At 56.9% G+C, this 19,063-nt stretch overlaps 1 protein-coding gene and 1 long non-coding RNA gene across 9 annotated transcripts in view; one reads left to right on the top strand and one right to left on the bottom strand.

The window, feature by feature from the left end:
* Positions 1-13,531, top strand: part of LIPE (lipase E, hormone sensitive type) — a 23,879-nt gene extending 10,348 nt beyond the window's left edge. For 5 of the 8 annotated variants that reach the window (XM_065535562.1, XM_065535556.1, XM_065535561.1 and 2 more), the window contains 9 exons: positions 3,852-4,387; positions 6,471-6,561; positions 6,672-6,817; positions 7,002-7,187; positions 7,325-7,619; positions 8,710-8,937; positions 9,520-9,696; positions 11,990-12,414; positions 12,945-13,531. In XM_065535562.1, coding sequence (XP_065391634.1) covers positions 3,872-4,387; positions 6,471-6,561; positions 6,672-6,817; positions 7,002-7,187; positions 7,325-7,619; positions 8,710-8,937; positions 9,520-9,696; positions 11,990-12,414; positions 12,945-13,178 — 2,298 coding nt within the window. In that variant the 5' untranslated portion in view covers positions 3,852-3,871 and the 3' untranslated portion in view covers positions 13,179-13,531. Of the gene's footprint in view, positions 1-1,982; positions 2,124-3,851; positions 4,388-6,470; positions 6,562-6,671; positions 6,818-7,001; positions 7,188-7,324; positions 7,620-8,709; positions 8,938-9,519; positions 9,697-11,989; positions 12,415-12,944 lie in introns of those variants that run through there. The other 3 variants (XM_065535557.1, XM_065535560.1, XR_012427636.1) reach the window with 3 other exon arrangements.
* Positions 6,250-19,063, bottom strand: LOC123570265 (uncharacterized). Its single transcript, XR_006694320.3, has 2 exons — positions 18,963-19,063; positions 6,250-13,504 (listed from the first exon to the last, which is right to left on the bottom strand). It is a non-coding gene; the product is annotated as an uncharacterized lncRNA (long non-coding RNA).

Raw genomic sequence — 19,063 nt, 5'->3', positions numbered from 1 at the left:
TTCACTGTGTTAGCCAGGATGGTCTCGATCTCCTGACCTCATGATCCACCCGCCTCGGCCTCCCAAAGTGCTGGAATTACAGGCGTGAGCCACCGCACCCGGCCTCCTTTCTTCCTTTCTTTTCTGACAGAGTCTCGCTGTATCGCCAGACTGGAGTGCAGTGGCATGATCTCGGCTCACTGCAACCTTCACGTCCTGGGTTTAAGCCATTCTCCTGCCTCAGCCTCTCAATAACTGGGACTACAGGCATGCGCCACCATACCACTAATTTTTGTATTTTTAGTAGAGACGGGGTTTCACCATGTTGGTCAGGATGGTCTCAATTTCCTGACCTTGTGATCCACCCACCTTGGCCTTCCAAAGTGCTGGGATTATAGGCATGAGCCACCGTGCCTAGCCCACATCATCCCATTTTCACAGCTGCAAGCCTAACACTGACTCCTGAGGCCTCTGTCTATCCATCTATCTGCCAGCCCTGGGAAGGGGCAGTCCTCTCCCGAGCTAACTAGCCCCTCTGCCCTCACTCTGCCTCTTCATGCCTTCCTTCCTGCTTCAGATATCCACTGAGCATCTGCTATGTGCCAGATCCCATGGTGGGCCCCAGGGCCACCTGGGGGATGACAGTCCGGGACAGAAGATTCACCTCCAGCCAAGCAAATGACCCTGAGGCCTCAGGGCCCCTCAGTCACACAGGCCCCTTCTAAGGCCCAATCTTTTTTTTTTTTTTTTTTTTTTTTAAAGACAGAGTCTCACTTTGTCACCCAGGCTGGAGTGCAGTGGCACGATCTTGGCTCACTGCAAGGTCCGCCTCCCGGGTTCACGCCATTCTTCTGCCTCAACCTCCTGAGTAGCTGGGACTACAGGCGCCGCCACCACGCCTGGCTAATTTTTTGTATTTCTAGTAGAGACGGGGTTTCACTGTGTTAGCCAGGATGGTCTCGATCTCCTGACCTCATGATCCGCCCGCCTCGGCCTCCCAAAGTGCTGGGATTACAGGCGTGAGCTACCACGCCCGGCCCAAGGCCCTAATCTTGTACTTGTAATTCTGTATTTCTTCTTCCCAAAGGGCCACGCCCCTGTACCTTATAAGTTTCATGGCTCCATAAAACCTAGTCCTGTCCTGGGGGAGATGAACAAACGTAGACAAATTATAAAGTGTCAAATGGCAGGATGGAACAGAACTAAGTATCATGGCAGAAAATAATGGGGGCATGCATATCTTAGATGGGGAGGAGCAACTGGGGAGTACCTGTTTGAGGTGACAAGCTGAGGCCAGACAAGGAGTGTGTGGAATGACACAGGTGAATGACATGGGTGAAGCATCTCTCTGAGCCTCTGTTTCCCTATGTGTGAGGTGGGGATGCCAATCACAGCAGGGTGGGCTGAGAGGGGTAAGTGGCAGATCCAGGGTACCCAGTATGTTCAACCACCCAGTAGGACCAGCAGGCAGCTCAGGCCCCTAGCTGAGCCTGGCACTGCCCTTAATCGGCTTTTGTCCTTCCAGGAGGGACAGGCAGGGCTGGCTACCTCCTCTCTCCCCCCAACAGCTGGGGCTGGCTGTGCCAGGGCCAGACTAGGAGGCGGGAGCTGAGATCACTGGGCCTTTGGCTTCCTGAGTCCTCTCTGGGGAGAGAGAGGGCAGCCTGGCTGGGTGAGAGGGGACAGTTTGTTCAGGACTGGGGCTGGGACTCCTGGGTCCTAAAGGATGAAGGGGCTGGGGCTGTGGACTCCTGGGTCTGAGGGAGGAGGGGCTGTGGGTGTGGACTCCTGGGTTCTAAGGCAGAGGAGCCTGTAGCAGGACTACCAGTTGAGCTGAGTCTGCGAGCAGGTGGGGGGCAGGGCAGGGAGCTGGGCCCTCTACTCTGTTTACAGCACGTGGTCCTCACTGATCTTTCAGGGGGGGAGGTGGCTTGTGCGGCTACACCCTGGGCAGGCCAGCCCCGCCTCCGGGTTTATAGCCCCAGGCTGCTACTGGCACAAGCCACAGACCAGCAGTCTCAGCCCAGGGGAGCTCGGAAGATGCCTAGGAGGGGTGAGTGTGCAGCCAGCTGAGAGACAGGAATGGCCGCTGCCAGGCCCCAGGACCTAGAAGGGAAAGGAAATACCTTCTTCTAGGGGAAGAGGCAAGCTGCTGGGCTTTGGGAGGGAAGTCCCTGGAGTAGATGGTAGCATTCCACCAACGGCAGCTTGTTCAGGACCTGAGTGACAAGGCATCCAAGAAACAGGACGGCCTGAATGCCTGGGAAAGGATCTCAGAGGGAAGATCATTGGGGACTGGGAAGTGTGGTGAATCAGACGTAGTCCAGGGCAAATTTTGAGATGTGGTTTCCAGAGTCCTGGCGGGGAGCCCCACGTAAGTGTGGCTGTGGACTCAGAGAGCTGGGTTTACAAAAGCTCTGCCACTTGCAGTGCAGCTTTAACCTCCTCACTTAAAACCTGAGCCTCGGCAGGGCGCGGTGGCTCATGCCTGTAATCCCAGCACTTTGGGAGGCTGAGGCAGGCAGATCTGAGGTCAGGAGATCGAGACCATCCTGGCTAACATGGTGAAACCCCGCCTCTACTAAAAATACAAAAAATTAGCCGGGCATGGTGGTGGGCGCCTGTAGTCCCAGCTACTCAGGAGGTTGAGGCAGGAGAATGGCGTGAACCCGGGAGGCGGAGCTTGCAGTGAGCTGAGATCGCGCCACTGCTTTCCAGCCTGGGCGACAGAGCGAGACTCCATCTCAGAAAAAAAAAACCTGAGCCTCAGTTTCCTCTCCTGTAAAATGGGGATGCTGGCAACAATAGAGATTTGAACCTAGGTGACATGGGTCCCAGAGGGTTAGCGCGCTAAAGCAGCAAACACACAGAAAGCTCTCAGCCCGGGACCTGCACGGATATGCTCAAGGTCGATAACAGCGATGAGTATCGCTGTTCCAGGCAGGGGAGCAGGGCTGGCCATGCAACCCAGGACCCGTGGACAAGGCTGAAGGCCAGGGGACCCCACTGGGGGAGAAGCAAGACTGAGTTTTTGGGATCTCTCAGAGAAACAGGGAGGGAACTGGGATTTAGAGGGGCTTCCACAGCCAGACTTGAAGAATGAGGAATGACTCATCAGTGAAGTCTAGAATTGTGAACTCCTGAGTTCAGGGAGAGCTGCGCTTGGGGACCAGGGTCCGGAGAGATGGGAATGGGAGGACTCGGGCTGAACTCTCCCAAATGTTGTTGGAGGGGAAGGGCCTGTGGGTAGCACTTGGGGCCTAAGAAGGAAAGATGGGATGGGTCCTGAGAGTGGGGACCAACTGGAGGTCTAGACTTCTTGGAATCTAGGAGAAGGAGTCTTGGGCCCCAGGAGAGTTCATGGAAACAGGTGCCTGGACTCTTGGGTCCCTGGAAGGAAGAAAGGACTGGCAGCCTCCTGGATCATAGGAGAGATGAATGAGTTAGGGAAGCAGAGTCATGTGGGCTCAGGGAATGTCTGGATTCCTGGGTCCGAGGGATAGGAGGCCAGGGCAGCAAGTTTCTGAGTCCCAAAGAGGTGACAGCAGGGGCTCCTGGATCCTGAAGAGGAAGGGTCTGGGGCTTGGACTCCTGAGTCTGAGGGAGGAGGAGATGAGGGCCCAAACTACTGGCTCCTGAGGAGGGACAAAGGCACTGGGAACTGGGGCCCCAAACTTCTGATTCCTAGAGACAAGAGGGTGACCTCTTGTGTCAAAAGGAGGAGGAACCTGGGGTCCTGGGCTCCTGGAACTGAAACAAGACAGTGCTGGGGTCTGAAGGAGGAGCGGATAAGCTATGGCCCAGACTCCTGGGCTCCAGCTGAGCAAGGCTTGGTCCAGCCCCGCCTAACAGGCCTCCCCACCTACCCACAGCCTCGAAGCTCATCTACAACATGGACCTGCACACAATGACACAGTCGCTGGTGACTCTGGCGGAGGACAACATAGCCTTCTTCTCGAGCCAGGGTCCTGGGGAAACCGCCCAGCGGCTGTCAGGCGTTTTTGCCGGTGTGCGGGAGCAGGCACTGGGGCTGGAGCCGGCCCTGGGCCGCCTGCTGGGTGTGGCACACCTCTTTGACCTGGACCCAGAGACACCCGCCAATGGGTACCGCAGCCTGGTGCACACAGCCCGCTGCTGCGTGGCACACCTCCTGCACAAATCCCGCTATGTGGCCTCCAACCGCCGCAGCATCTTCTTCCGCACCAACCACAACCTGGCCGAGCTGGAGGCTTACCTGGCTGCCCTCACCCAGCTCCGCGCTCTGGTCTACTACGCCCAGCGCCTGCTGGTTACCAATCAGCCGGGGGTGCTCTTCTTTGAGGGCGACGAGGGGCTCACCGCCGACTTCCTCCGGGAGTATGTTACGCTGCATAAGGGATGCTTCTATGGCCGCTGCCTGGGCTTCCAGGTGAGCCCCCTGCCCCGTGCCCCGTGCCCCGTGCCCCTCTGGGCCCACGATGAAGGCACCTGGTGGCCCCTGGCCTGGCCTATAATATGGTAAAGTAACCACAGTGGTCAGCATTATCGGACTCAGCAAACAGCAGGTACAGAAAGGGGAAGTTGGCTGGAGCTCAGACAGAGCTGCACCAGGGGTCTCAAACTCATGGGCCCTAGGTCATATCTGCTGGGTAGTAAGAAATCCAACTTGCAGAGCTTTTTCACCAGGATATCCACTACTCTCTGTTGTCCTACACACAGGAGATACATTCACTCTGTTACCTGTCTGGCCCCTGAAGTCACTTGAGGTTGAGACCCCTCAGGGAGGGATCTGGAGCCATGTGACCCTGTAGTCTTTCTGGCCCTCTCTGGGCCTCCCCTCGCCTCAGCCTCCCCCTCCCACCCCATGTCTCCAGGCTTCCCTGCAGGCTAGCCTGTTCTCAGCAACCCAGCCCAGGTGTTCCTGGAAACCTCCCCTCACCAGGGCTGAACCCACGAGTATTGATCAGCCCAGCTGGGCCAGCCAGCTCCTCCCTGTGTCCCAGCTGTGACCCTAGAGTCATGAGAAAGAGATCCTGGGGCTGCCCGAACCAGCATCCCAGCCATAATAGCCAGGCATTCAGGTGCCCTCTGGCCTACTGGGCACCTGGCCAGGGGCAGGGCCCAGCTCTGCTTTGGTACAGGGCAGTCTCCCCTCTAAAATGTCAGCCTCTGGGAGGGCAGAGGCCTCCCCTGTCTTGGTCACTGGACCAGCCCGGTGTCTAGCATGCAGTAGGACCTTGGCCAGTGTAGAGTGAACACAAGAATGCACCAGTCCCTTGCCTTGGCCTCCTGTGGCTCCATTTCCTCTGATCCTGTGTCCCCATTGTCTTGTGTTTTTTTGGTTTTTTTTTTTTTTTTTTTTGTATTTTGTTTAATAGGGATGGGGTTTCATCACGTTGGCCAGGCTGGTCTCAAACTCCTGACCTCAAGTGATCCTCCCGCCTAGGCCTCCCAAAGTGCTGGGTTTACAGGCATGAGCCACCGCACCCGGCCCCCACCATCTTTCCTTAACTGCCTGTCTGCTCCCAAAGTGCTGGGTTTACAGGCATGAGCCACCGCACCCAGCCCCCACCATCTTTCCTTAACTGCCTGTCTGCTCTGTCAGACGCTGTCTCCCCCTTCCCCTGTGGTGGCCGGCTGGCCCCATGTCTAGGCCTCAGTCACCCTCTCTGGCTGTCTTTCTGCCTCAGGTCCCTGTGCCTGGGGGGCTGTCTCTGGCCATCTCCCTGTTCCTGTCTTCCAGCTGCCCCCTCTCCCCATCCATCCTCTCTCTGACTTTCAGGAAGTCCCTGCACCATCCTACTCCCCACCTCACAGCCTACCAGTGGCACCACCCTGCACTGAGAATGAAATCCAAATTCCTCTGCCCAGGACCTGCATGAGCCCCCTTTGCCTCTCCAGTGTCACTGCCTGCCCCTCTCCCCACTGCTCACTCTGCTCCAGCCACACTGGCCTCCTGGCTGTCGCTACCCAGGTCAAGCACCAAGCATGAGCTCACCTTTTTTTTTTTTGAGACGGAGTCTCACTCTGTTGCCCAGGCTGGAGTGCAGTGGTGTGATCTCCACTCACTGCAACCTCTGCCTCCCTGGCTCAAGCGATTCTCCTGCCTCAGTCTCCTAGGAGCTCACCTTTAAGCCTTCACGCTCTCTGTGCCCTGTGCAGGGAACACCCTCCCCTCGCTTCAGTCAGATCTCTCCTCTGAGACCCGCTAAGTAGCCTGACCCCTAGTCATCGCTCGTGTCCTCTCCACTTACTGCCTTTTTTTTTTCTCAAACCATTCGTCATTCCTTGTTTTGATACTGTGCATGGCTTTGCTTGTCTGCTGATCATTTGTTTTCCGTTTGAGAACATCAGGTCCTTGAACCAGGTGAGAGCTATGCCCAGCACACAGTAGGAGCTCATGAAATATTTACTCAATGAACGTGTCTTCCCTGCACATCCCTGTGCCTCGCTCCTGCCCTGTCCCCATCCCTCTCCTGAGCGGTGGGTGACGCAGCCGCGTCTCTCCACAGTTCACACCTGCCATCCGGCCATTCCTGCAGACCATCTCCATTGGGCTGGTGTCCTTCGGAGAGCACTACAAACGCAACGAGACAGGCCTCAGTGAGTCCCAGCCGGGTTCTACTCGCAGCCTACCCTCCTGGCCCTCCTCCCCACTCCTGCCCAAGTAGCCTGACCCACTGGGGCTCCCTGACACCCCTTCCGAACCCCAGGTGTGGCCGCCAGCTCCCTCTTCACCAGCGGCCGCTTTGCCATCGACCCCGAGCTGCGTGGGGCTGAGTTTGAGCGGATCATACAGAACCTGGACGTGCACTTCTGGAAAGCCTTCTGGAACATCACCGAGATGGAAGTGCTATCGGTGAGGGCCTGTTACCGATGGGGACACTGAGGCCCAGAGACCCATCTGAGGCCACAGTAGGTCTCTGTGGGGCTCCAGGCCCAGGAATGGCACACAAGGGGAAAGACTGCGGATCAGAGGGAGGGGTGAAGGGCACCCCTGCAGGCAGACCCTCCCCAGCACCCCTTCTGTCCCCTCCCTCCAGTCTCTGGCCAACATGACATCGGCCACCGTCAGAGTAAGCCGCCTGCTCAGCCTGCCACCCGAAGCCTTTGAGATGCCGCTGACTGCTGACCCCACACTCACGGTCACCATCTCACCCCCACTGGCCCACACAGGCCCTGGGCCCGTCCTAGTCAGGCTCATCTCCTACGACCTGCGTGAAGGACAGGTAGGGTTTCAGCCTCAGCCAGGGACAGGGACACAGCCGAGAAGCACGGGCAGCCCCCGCCTTGGCATCCCCATGGAGGGGTGCAGCCCTGGCCAGCTCTCCCCAACCTCACACACCACCTCCCTCCTCACCCCCAGGACAGTGAGGAGCTCAGCAGCCTGGTAAAGTCCAACGGCCAACGGAGCCTGGAGCTGTGGCCGCGCCCCCAGCAGGCACCCCGCTCGCAGTCCCTGATAGTGCACTTCCACGGCGGTGGCTTCGTGGCCCAGACCTCCAAATCCCATGAGCCCTACCTCAAGAGCTGGGCCCAGGAGCTGGGCGCCCCCATCATCTCCATCGACTATTCCCTGGCCCCCGAGGCCCCCTTCCCCCGTGCGTTGGAGGAGTGCTTCTTCGCCTACTGCTGGGCCATCAAGCACTGCGCCCTCCTTGGTGAGCCTCAGACTCCCACAGCCACCTGCATCTGCTCCCATCCTGCCCAGCCTGCTTCAAGCTCCTCCAGCCTCAGCCTCACACTTTCTACCTTCCTCACCCCCACACCTCCCAGCTCCTGCTCACCCAGGTCCTGCCCAATCTTCCGCCTCAGCCAGTTTATCCTCTGTCCCCGACTGTGGCACCCAGACTCTCCATCTCCTCCACCTCCACTTCCCACCCACCGTCCTGTCTCCTTGGGCCTCTGCCATCCCCCTCTGGTAGCTCCAGGCCCTGCTTTCCTGTCCTGCCAGCCTCCTGGCCCACAGTCCAGCTTCTCTGACCTCCCTCTTTGAAGATCAGCATCTTGGGAGGACACTGAGGCACAGAGCAGGGTGTGGCCATGCCCCAGAGCACAGAGCCTGCAGCCCAGGCCCTCTGTGCTGAGCCTGAACCCTGACCTTCCATTCCCATCCTCTGAGGCCCCCCTCCTGCAACAGGTCTGAGCTCGGCTCGCCTTCCCCACCTGCCCTCGCTGCTCCCAATCTCCAGCCCCGACAGACTTTCCCAGCACTTCCCTGCGCCTCCAGGTCCTGAGTCATCCTGATCCTCTGTCTACCACATGAGCCCAAATCTGTGCCTCAGTCTGCCAGTCTCTAAAACTGCAGTCTGCTGGCCGGGCGCGGTGGCTCAAGCCTGTAATCCCAGCACTTTGGGAGGCCGAGACAGGCGGATCACGAGGTCAGGAGATCGAGACCATCCTGGCTAACATAATGAAACCCCGTCTCCACTAAAAATACAAAAAAATTAGCCGGGCGTGGTGGCGGCGCCAGTAGTCCCAGCTACTCGGGAGGCTGAGGCAGGAGAATGGCGGGAACCCGGGAGGCGGAGCTTGCAGTGAGCCGAGATCGCGCCACTGCACTCCAGCCTGGGCGACAAAGCGAGACTCCGCCTCAAAAAAAAAAAAAAAAACTGCAGTCTGCTAGGCCTTGGAATGCCCCACACCCCACCTTGGAGAGCCCAGTTCTCCCAGCTTGAGTTCCTCCCTACCCTCCCTCCCCAGTCTCCTGCCCCTGCCAGGCTGTAACCAACCACCCCTCTCCCAAACCAGGCTCAACAGGGGAACGAATCTGCCTTGCGGGGGACAGTGCAGGCGGGAACCTCTGCTTCACCGTGGCTCTTCGGGCAGCAGCCTACGGGGTGCGGGTGCCAGATGGCATCATGGCAGCCTACCCGGCCACAATGCTGCAGCCTGCCGCCTCTCCCTCCCGCCTGCTGAGCCTCATGGACCCTCTGCTGCCCCTCAGCGTGCTCTCCAAGTGTGTCAGTGCCTATGCTGGTGAGGCCCACACCCTCAGCAGGGAAACAGGACTGCATGGATATCTGGGTCCTGCAGGGATGGGCTGGGGACCGGGACTCCTGTGACTGAGGAAGGAGAGGCCAGGCAGAGGAATCCAAGACTCCTTGTCCCTTTTGTGTGTGTGTGTGTGTGTGTGTGAGAGAGAGAGAGAGAGAGAGGGAGAGACAAGGTCTCGTGTCGCTCAGGCTGAGTGCAGTGGCTCAAACACACCTCACTGCAGCCTCGACCTCCCAGGCTGAAGCAATCATCCTGCCTCAGCTTCCCAAGTAGCTGGGACTACAGGCGTGCACCACCACGCCCATACCCACGCCCAGCTAATTTTTGTTTTTCGTTATGTTGCCCAGGCTGGTCTTGAACTCCTGGGCTCAAGCCATCCTCTCGCCTTGGCCTCCCAAAGTACTAGGACTATAGGAGTGAGCTACTGCGCCCAGACTCCTTATCCCTTTTGAAGCAATTGGATATTCTCACGTCCCTGGGGCCACAGATGCCTGAAGTTCTGGGTGTTAAGACTGGGCCCAGAAAGAGAGGAAAACAACTCAGCTCCCCACATATACTCTGCAGGTGCAAAGACAGAAGACCACTCCAACTCAGACCAGAAAGCCCTAGGCATGATAGGGCTGGTGCGGCGGGACACAGCCCTGCTCCTTCGAGACTTCCGTCTGGGTGCCTCCTCATGGCTCAACTCCTTCCTGGAGTTAAGTGGGCGCAAGTCTCAAAAGATGTCAGAGCCCATAGCAGGTGAGTGATTCACTCCCATCACCTGCCCAGCCAGGGTGGGCCGAAGGGACAGCCTAGCACAGCAAAAGTCCCAGGGAAGATGCTGGGCATGGTGGTTCAGGCCTGCAATCCCAGCACTTTGGGAGGCTGAGGTGGGCAGATCACTTGAGGTCAGGAGTTCAAGACCAGCCTGGTCAACATGACAAAACCCTGTCTCTAGTAAAAATACAAAAAAAATTAGCCGGGTGCGGTGGCACACGCCTGTAATCCCAGCACTTTGGGAGGCCAAGGTGGGCAGATCACTTGAGGTCAGGAGTTCAAGACCAGCCTGGCCAACATGGCAAAATCCCTTCTCTACAAAAAAATACAAAAATTAGCAGGGTGTGGTGGTGTACACCTGTAGTCCCAGCTAGCAGGGAGGCTGAAGCCTATGAGAATCGCTTGAACCTGGGTAGCAGAGATTGCAGTGAGCCAAGATTGAGCCTCTATACTCCAGCCTGGGCAACAGAGTGATACCTTGTCTCAAAAAAATTTTTTTTAAAAGAGTACCCTTACTGGGCTGTGGTGAGGTCTGCCTCCACCCATTTGGGTCAAGTGGCCAGCACAATACGTGGCACCCAGTAGGTGCTATTAGAAGATGCCAACACCCCTGGTGTGCCCATTCTGTCCCAGTGACCCTCTGGGCCACAGAGCACTTAAGTAGTTACTATCACATTGTTTTGCACCTCGCCTTCGTGGATTTATAAAGACAAGTAAGGCTGGGTGTGGTGGCTCACGCCTGTAATCCCAACACTTTGGGAAGCTGAGGCCGGCGGATCACTTGAGGTTAGGAGTTCAAGACCAGCTTGGCCAACATAGTGAAACCCCATCTCTATTAAAAATACAAAAATTGGCCAGGCGCGATGGCTCATGCCTGTAATCTCAGCACTTTAGGAGGCTGAGGCGGGCGGATCACAAGGTCAGAAGTTCAAGACCAGCCTGACCAACATGGTGAAACCCCGTCTCTACTAAAAATACAAAAATTAGCCAAGTGTGGTAGCAGGCGCCTGTAATCCCAGCTACTCAGGAGGCTGAGGCAGGAGAATCGCTTGAACCCAGAAGGCGAGGTTGCAGTGAGCCGAGATTACACCACTGCACTCGAGCCTGGGTGACAAAGTGAGACTCTGTCTCAAAAAAAATAAAAGTTAGCTGGACATGGTGGCACACCTGTAATCACAGCTACTCAGGAGGCTGTGACAGGAGAATTGCTTGAATCCAGGAGGCGGAGGGTGCAGTGAGCTGAGATCGCATCACTGCACTCCAGCCTGGGCAACAGAGCAAGACTCCATCTCAACAACAAAAAAAAAAGAAGTAAAAAACTGAAGCTGTAGGGTCTTGGCCCTCGTGGTAGGCAGTGTGGGTCTGATAAAATGAACAGATCTGAGGCCAAGCTGGGCACACCAGGTGGGCTGAAAGTATATCTTTAGCATCATTTGGGCACTTGCTTGCCTAGTCATGTGAAGGGATAAAACTGAAGAACACAAAGGAAATTTGGGGAAGCAGATCCATGTTGGCTACAGGTGCCAGACCCCTAAGAATTGGATACACGCTGGAGACTTGTTAGCTCCCTGTGAACAGAGCCTCCCTTCAAGCCACTGGGCCTGCTCACTATTCAAGTCACTTTGATCCATTTACACCCTGTGGTAAGTGTAATCCCAGCACTTTGGGAGGCCTGGCCAACATGGCAAAACCCCGTCTCTGCTAAAAAAAAAAAAACCACAAAAATTAGCTGGGCATGGTGGCACATGTCTATGGTCCCAGCTACTCGGGAAGCTGAGGCACGAGAATCACTTGAACCTGGGAGGTGGAGGATGCAGTGAGCCATGTTCTCGCCACTGCCCTCCAGCCTGGGTGACAGAGCGAGACTTTGTCTCAAAAAAAAAAAAAAAAAAAAACTGATATACTGTGATTCCCAGTGGGTAGCAGTACCTAATCCCACATCTTAACCCACTGAGTCCTGCCACCTATGAACCAAGGACTATTTTCATTTCCTTGATCTAGAAGAAAAAATAAGTTCCTAGAAGTAAACTGCACCTAACCTTCCCAGTCACACACACACACACACATCCTTCACTAGGACACACAGCCCCACTGCCAAGACCCCTGCCCCCATGACCACCTGGGGCATCTGGAACTCCACCCATCCCCTAGGCGAGAGTCTGGGGAAACAGCCTTTCACAGCCCTCCACAGGTGACTGCCCTTCCCATTGCATTCCGTGCCAGCCACACACACCCAAACTAACGGAGCCAGGCCTATCTGCTCCCCCTCTCTCAGAGCCGATGCGCCGCAGTGTGTCTGAAGCAGCGCTGGCCCAGCCCCAGGGCCCACTGGGCACAGATTCCCTCAAGAACCTGACCCTGAGGGACTTGAGCCAGAGGGGAAACTCCGAGACGTTGTCGGACACCCCCGAGATGTCGCTGTCAGCTGAGACACTTAGCTCCTCCACACCCTCCGATGTCAACTTCTTGTTACCGCCTGAGGATGCAGAGGAAGAGGCTGAGGCCAAAAATAAGCTGAGCCCCATGGACAGAGGCCTGGGCGTCAATGCCGCCTTCCCCGAGGGTTTCCACCCACGACGTTCCAGCCAGGGTGCAACACAGATGCCCCTCTACTCCTCGCCTGTAGTCAAGAACCCCTTCATGTCGCCACTGTTGGCACCCGACAGCATGCTCAAGAGCCTGCCACCTGTGCACATCGTGGTGAGTGCCAGAGGGGGCCGGCACAGGTGCATTTAGAGAGGAGCAGGGCACCCAGGGAGGAGCGGGACCGGGCACAGGTGCACCTGGGAAAGACAGCTCTGGAGTGGGGAGAAAGGGACAGGCGTGTGCCCAGGAGAGAACAATGCCCCGAACAAACGGGAGGAGGACAGGAGTCAGGGCTGCCTCCGTTTTATTTTGCAATTTTGAGTACCAAGAGACAGGATCAGTGGGGCAGCCCCTTGGGCTTGGAGAATCAAGAGGGAAAAAAGGTGGGTTTGGCGGGGTGGGGAGGGAGAGGCTGGACAGAGGCCAGGGAGCGCAGTTCAAGTCATTCTCCCTTCCTTCCCACCACTCCCCCACTTCCCTCATTCTCTCCCCAACTCCTCACCCACCATGTCTCCTGCCTCCGTCCACCCCTGTCTGTATCCATATTTCCTGCTCCCTTTGTTCATCAAACCCCTCCTCGCTCTACCTGACCCCGGTCTGTCGGTCCCCCACCCTCTCTCCACGTCCGTCCTGCTGTCCCGTAGGCGTGCGCGCTGGACCCCATGCTGGACGACTCGGTCATGTTCGCGCGGCGACTGCGCAACCTGGGCCAGCCGGTGACGCTGCGCGTGGTGGAAGACCTGCCACACGGCTTCCTGACCCTGGCGGCGCTATGCCGCGAGACGCGCCAGGCCGCGGAGCTGTGCGTGGAGCGCATCCGCCTCGTCCTCACTCCGCCTGCCGCGCCCGCGCCGGCGCCCGCCCCACCTCTGGTCTGAGCCGCCCGCCGGATCCGGGCTGCGCGGGGAGACGGGGGCTGCGGGGGGCGACACTAAAAGCCTGCTGTTCCCATCTGCGCCGGCCTCCGTCATGAATGCGCTCCGGGCCGGGCGGGTGGGGGCGCGGGCTGTGCCTTACTTAAGTCGGGGGTGGCAAGGGGGCGGGGCGGGGGCCCGAAAGCAGAGACCCCCGCCACGGGGAGGGGGACGCGCACACACACCGGTCACCGAGACGGCTGGACCTGCACACCACCGCTACCTTCTGCTGCTGCTGTGACCGCCGCAGGGACGGGGACTGGCCCTCCCTTGCAGGTCGGTTTGTCTGTCTGTTGTAAATAAAAAGTATTTAATTAGTTTGGCCTCTCTCAAATACGGTGGGGTATTTGCCCACCAGGGGGCAGCATCGGACTCAAGCGGCTGGGAACCAAGAAACCTGGGATGAGGAAGGAGTGTGGGGGCCTGGATTTTTGGGACCAGAAGGGAGTGGACTTCCTGGTAACCCAGACCCACCTCCCCTCGGACTTCATCCAGGTATACTGCCAGGAGATGCTGGGTCCTCAGATCCCCCCCTTGAAGACCTTCGGTTAGCTGGACTCGCTCTGGTCCCAGGGAGACCAGGCTCAGCATACATCGGGGGAAATAAAAGTTAAAAATAGGCCGGGCGCGGTGGCTCACGCCTGTAATCCCAGCACTTTGGAAGGCCGAGGCGGGCGGATCACAAGGTCAGCAGATCGAGACCATGGTGAAACCCCGTCTCTACTAAAAATAGAAAAAATTAGCCGGGCGCAGTGGCGGACGCCTGTGGTCCCAGCTACTCGGGAGGCTGAGGCAGGAGAATGGCGTGAACCCGGGAGGCGGAGCTTGCAGTGAGCCGAGATTGCGCCACTGCACTCCAGCCTGGGCGACAGAGCGAGACTCCGTCTCAAAAAAAAAAAAAAAAAAAAAAAAAAAAGTTGGCCGGGCGCGGTGGCTCAAGCCTGTAATCCCAGTACTTTGGGAGGCCGAGACGGGCGGATCACGAGGTCAGGAGATCGAGACCATCCTGGCTAACACGGTGAAACCCCGTCTCTACTAAAAAATACAAAAAACTAGCCGGGCGAGGTGGCGGGCGCCTGTAGTCCCAGCTGCTCGGGAGGCTGAGGCAGGAGAATGGCGTAAACCCGGGAGGCGGAGTTTGCAGTGAGCTGAGATCCGGCCACTGCAGTCCAGCCTGGACAACAGAGCAAGACTCCGTCTCAAAAAAAAAAAAAAAAGTTAAAAATAATGTCTTGGGTCTCAAAGGCTCCAGTGACCCAAACACCCTACAGAACTGGAGCAAAGTCAGCAGGAAACCAGAAACAAACTGGCACTCAAAATACTATAAATGCCGCCAGCCACAGAGGTTCACGCCTGTAATCCCAGCACTTTGAGAGGCAAGACAGGAGGATGGCTTGAGTCCAGGAGTTTGAGACCAGCCTGGGCAACATAGACCAGTCTCTACAAAAACATTTAAAAATTAGTCGGGCGTGGTGGCACACCCCTGCAGTCCTAGCTCCTCAGGAGGGTGAGACAGGAGGATCACTTAAGCCCAGGAGTTCGAGGTTGCAGTGAGCTATGATCGCACCACTGCACTCCAACTTGGGCAAGAGTGAGACCCTTTTTCCAAAAAAACAAAAACTGGAAATGCAAGCTCTGTCCAGCTGTGACAATCAGCTCTTGGACCAACTCTCTGGCCCCTTGTAAGCCCTGAGTTTGGAGTTGAGATGATTTATACCCAGGACGTTCCTTCAAAGGGCTTCTGATCCTGGATTCAGAGAGGGGGGAAGAACAGACACAGGCTGTCACAGTCCCCGGGGTTCCACCTGTGGTAGTCAGGGAGGGCTTCACAGAGGTAGTGATCTGAGCTTGACACTAAAGGATGAACAAAAGTCTGCTAGGAAGAAAAAACATTCCAGGTTGTGAGAGCCAGCTGGCAGTGATCAAAGCTGCCACCTGGCTAGAAAAAGCTTCCACCTGACCAGAAGGTCAGGTGCAAAGTGGGGAGGGGCGTGAAGGGCCTGGAGTGGTCAGCAGGAGCAGGGCCTGAAGAGCCTGGAGCATAATTTGGACTAAACTGGAGGGCAGTGGGGAGCCACCGGAGCGCTTTGAGCAGGAAAGGGCCAGGGTCAGCTCAGGGCACTAAAAGATTCTGCTGGGACACTGGGGGATGGACAGAGAAGGGCAAACTGGAGTCCTGCAGGCCAAGAAGGAGGCCTGAGCTGGGGCAGGAGCTGTGAGGGTAGGGAGTGGAGGTGGAGCATCCCAGAGCCATAAAAGCTGGGAAGAACAGCACTTCCTGATGAGGTTACAGGACAGCAAGGGGACAGAGATGACACCCAGGTCTAGCCATGGGAGCAGGTGGACAGTGAAGCTGTCTCTTCAATAGGAGGAGGCCCAGGTGTGTGTGTGACACGTGAGACCTGCTGAGGGCCATTCTGGACATGATGAGCTGCAAGGTCTCAGGAAGACAATCCAGGAGGCAACAAAGGTCAGAAGTGCAGGCTGGGGCTGGGTGCGGTGGCTCATGCCTGTAATCCCAGCACTTTGGGAGGCCGTAGTGGGTGGATCACCTGAGGTCAGGAGTTCAAGACCAGCCCGGCCAACATGGCGAAACGCTGTCTCTACTAAAAATACAAAAATTAGCCGGGTGTGCCGGTACATACCTATAATCCCAACAAATTGGGAGGCCGAGGCAAGAGAATCGCTTGAACCTGGGAGGCAGAGGTTGCAGTGGGCTGAGACTATGCCACTGCACTCCAGCCTGGGCGACAGAATGAGACTCTGTCTCAAGAAAAAAAAAAACACACACACACACACACAATGCAGTCTAGGTGGAGCCAAGGGACTGGAACCTTTCCAGGAAGCCTGGGCAGGTAGGACAAGCAACAAGAGGGCCAGGACAGAGACAGCCCTGAGGATCACGCCCCCAGTAAAGGGGTGGGCAAGGGTGGGCAGTGGAAGGCAAGGCTGGAGGGTTCTAAGGAGCAGCCGGAGAGAGAGGAAGCTGCCCAGGAAGGAGGATGTAGGGCGAAGGGAGTTTCAGGGAGTGGACCAGGTCAGATGAGGATTAAAATGTTATCCTCAGGTCTCAGCAATAGGCAGGTGACCTCAGTGACCTTGTCCAGAGCCACTGCAGGGTCATGGCGGTTGGGCAGCCAGACATAGTGCATTGAAGAGGGAGTGGAAGGTAAGGGATTGAGCCAGTGGGCGCCACAAGGGAGCTTGATACAAGGCGCCTGTGTTTAGAGATGCTGGACATGTTTGAATGCTGGAGGGGTGGGAGAGACTGAAGCTGCAGAAACAAGAAAGTGGTTTCCTGGGGGGTGGGTGAGAAGCAAGGGATCCTCAGCTCAAAGGTCCTCGTTCACCCAGCAAGTGACTTCTGAGTCAGGGCCTGTGCTGGGGCAGGGAGCCCCAGGGAGCTCCAGCCTGGGTGACAGAATGAGACTGTGTCTCAAAAAAAAACCACACACACACACACAATGCAGTCTAGGTGGAGCCAAGGGACTGGAACCTTTCCAGGAAGCCTGGGCAGGTAGGACAAGCAGTTCTGTAGCCCAGAACTCTTCCTGAAGGTCCAGGTCCACTGGCCTGAGTCACTGCTCCCCTTGTCCAACTCATAGAACCCCTTGCTCACCTCTGTCCAAACAGTCACTACCCATCAACCTGCTCCTCTTTCCTGTCCCCACCTCAGGGATGGCTCCATTGTCCTCCAGGCCAGAGCTCTGGGTCTCATCCTGGACACCGCCTTGTCCCATAGCCCATCAATCCCCACTTTCTGTTCTCTCTGCTTCCGGAATCTCCTTATTTATTTATTTATTTATTTATTTATTTTTCTTTTTTTTTTTTTTTTTTGAGACGGAGTCTCACTCTGTCGCCCATGCTGGAGTGCAGTGGCGCAGTCTCGGCTCACTGCAAGCTCTGCCTCCCGGGTTCACGCCATTCTCCTGCCTCAGCCTCCCAAGTAGCTGGGACTACAGGCGCCTGCCACCACGCCCGGCTAATTTTTTTGTATTTTTAGTAGAGACGGGGTTTCACTGTGTTAGCCAGGATGGTCTCGATCTCCTGACCTCGTGATCCGCCCGCCTCGGCCTCCCAAAGTGCTGGAATTACAGGCGTGAGCCACCGCGCCCTGCCTATTTTTTCTTTTTCTTTTTTTTTTTTTTTTTTTTTTTTTTTGGAGACAGGGTCTCACTGTTGTGCAGGTTGGAGTACAGTGGCATGATCTTGGCTCACTGCAGCCTCGACTTCCCGGGCTCAAGTGATCCTCCTGCCTAAGCCTCCTCAGTAGCTGGGACCACAGGCACGCACCACCACACCCGGTTTTTTTTGTCTGTTTGTTTGTTTGTTTGAGACAGAGTCTTACTCTGTCACCCAGGCTGGAGTGCAGTGGCACAATCTCAGCTCACTGCTGCAACCTCCGCCTCCCAGGTTCAAGCAATTTTCTGCCTCAGCCTCCTAAGTGGCTGGGATTACAGGTGCCCACCACCACGCCTGGCTAATTTTTTGTATTTTTAGTAAAGACGGGGTTTCACCATCTTGGCCAGGCTGGTCTTGAACTCCTGACCTCGTGATCCACCCACCTTGGCCTCCCAAAGTGCTGGGACTACAGGCATGAGCCACCGTGCCCAGCCACACCCAACTAATTTTTTGTAGAGATGAGGCTGTCACTGTGCTGCCCAGGCTGGTCTTGAACTCCTGGCCTCAAGTGATCCTCCCACCTCAACCTCCCAAAATGCTAGGATTACAGACATGAGCCATGGCACCCAGTCTTGCCTCCTGAATCTCTATCTTATCCCCTCGGCCTCTTCCCTGATCCAGGCTCCACTCTCTCCTGCCTGAATCCCTGCCAGAGCCACCTCCTGGGCTACTGGCTTCCAGTCTCATTCCTCCAGTTCTGGTCCAACTATGACCTTGTCCTTCGCTACTCTCAACCCTTCCATGGCTCTCCACTACCCCCTCACCCTCAGGACAAACTCCAAGCTCCTCAGCGTGGCCTCTGCCCATCTCTTCAGCCTCCTCCAGCCTTACAGTTCCCCTGCTGGCCACACAGACTTGACTGGCCTTCCGCTTGGGCACCTGCGCACAGTACTACTCCTGCATGCCTCCCTGTCTTGGGTCACGCTGAAACACCCTCCCCACAACCACTTTGCAAACTGGCACCCCCACTTTGCCTGGCATCTCCTGCTCCTCCAAGATCCAGCTCCAATGGCCCCTCCCCTGGCAACCCTTTCCCGACCACGCCAAACTCAAAAAAGTCTCTCCTGGGCTCCCCACCGTCTCTGCACACCCATGCCCATCGATGTCCGTCCTCCCATCTGGCCCGGGCTCCTTGAGGGCACGGCCCAGGCCTGACTCATCTTGGTCACCAGCATCGCCCAGCACAAGGCTTGGCACACCAGAAGCCTCAGGAAATGTTTGTCTAACTAAGTAATAGGTGGGAGAGTGTGTGAGTGAGTGGCTAGACGAGGGAATCCGTGAGTGAGTGGCTAGACAAGGGAATCCGTGAGTGAGGGAATTAAGGAGGGCAGGAAGGGCTGAACGGATGAGGAGCAGGAAGGCAGGAGCAGACGAGAATCAGGCGTAGGGTGTGAGGAACGGATGAATAACTGAGATCCAGCATCCCGGTCTCAGTTTCTCCAAGAAAGCAAGATGGGTTCGCCGGGACTGAGCTCCCCCCTCCGCCTCGAGCCTCACCAAGCCTCACGGTTTCCCACCCAAGCTATGTCCAGACTCCCAATACCAGGCGTGCTGGAAAGGGCTTACCCGGCCAGACCCGCAGAACCGGTTCCCTCGCGAGCCCGCTGGGCCCTCTGCGGAGTGGACCCGGATTCGGATCTCTCAGGTTCCGGGTCTATTGGCCGACT

Source organism: Macaca fascicularis, chromosome 19 (assembly GCF_037993035.2).
Source record: "Macaca fascicularis isolate 582-1 chromosome 19, T2T-MFA8v1.1".
Classification (NCBI taxonomy): Eukaryota; Metazoa; Chordata; class Mammalia; order Primates; family Cercopithecidae; genus Macaca; species Macaca fascicularis.
Note: the sequence above shows the minus strand (reverse complement) of the source record. Positions and strands in the feature narration are given on the sequence as shown.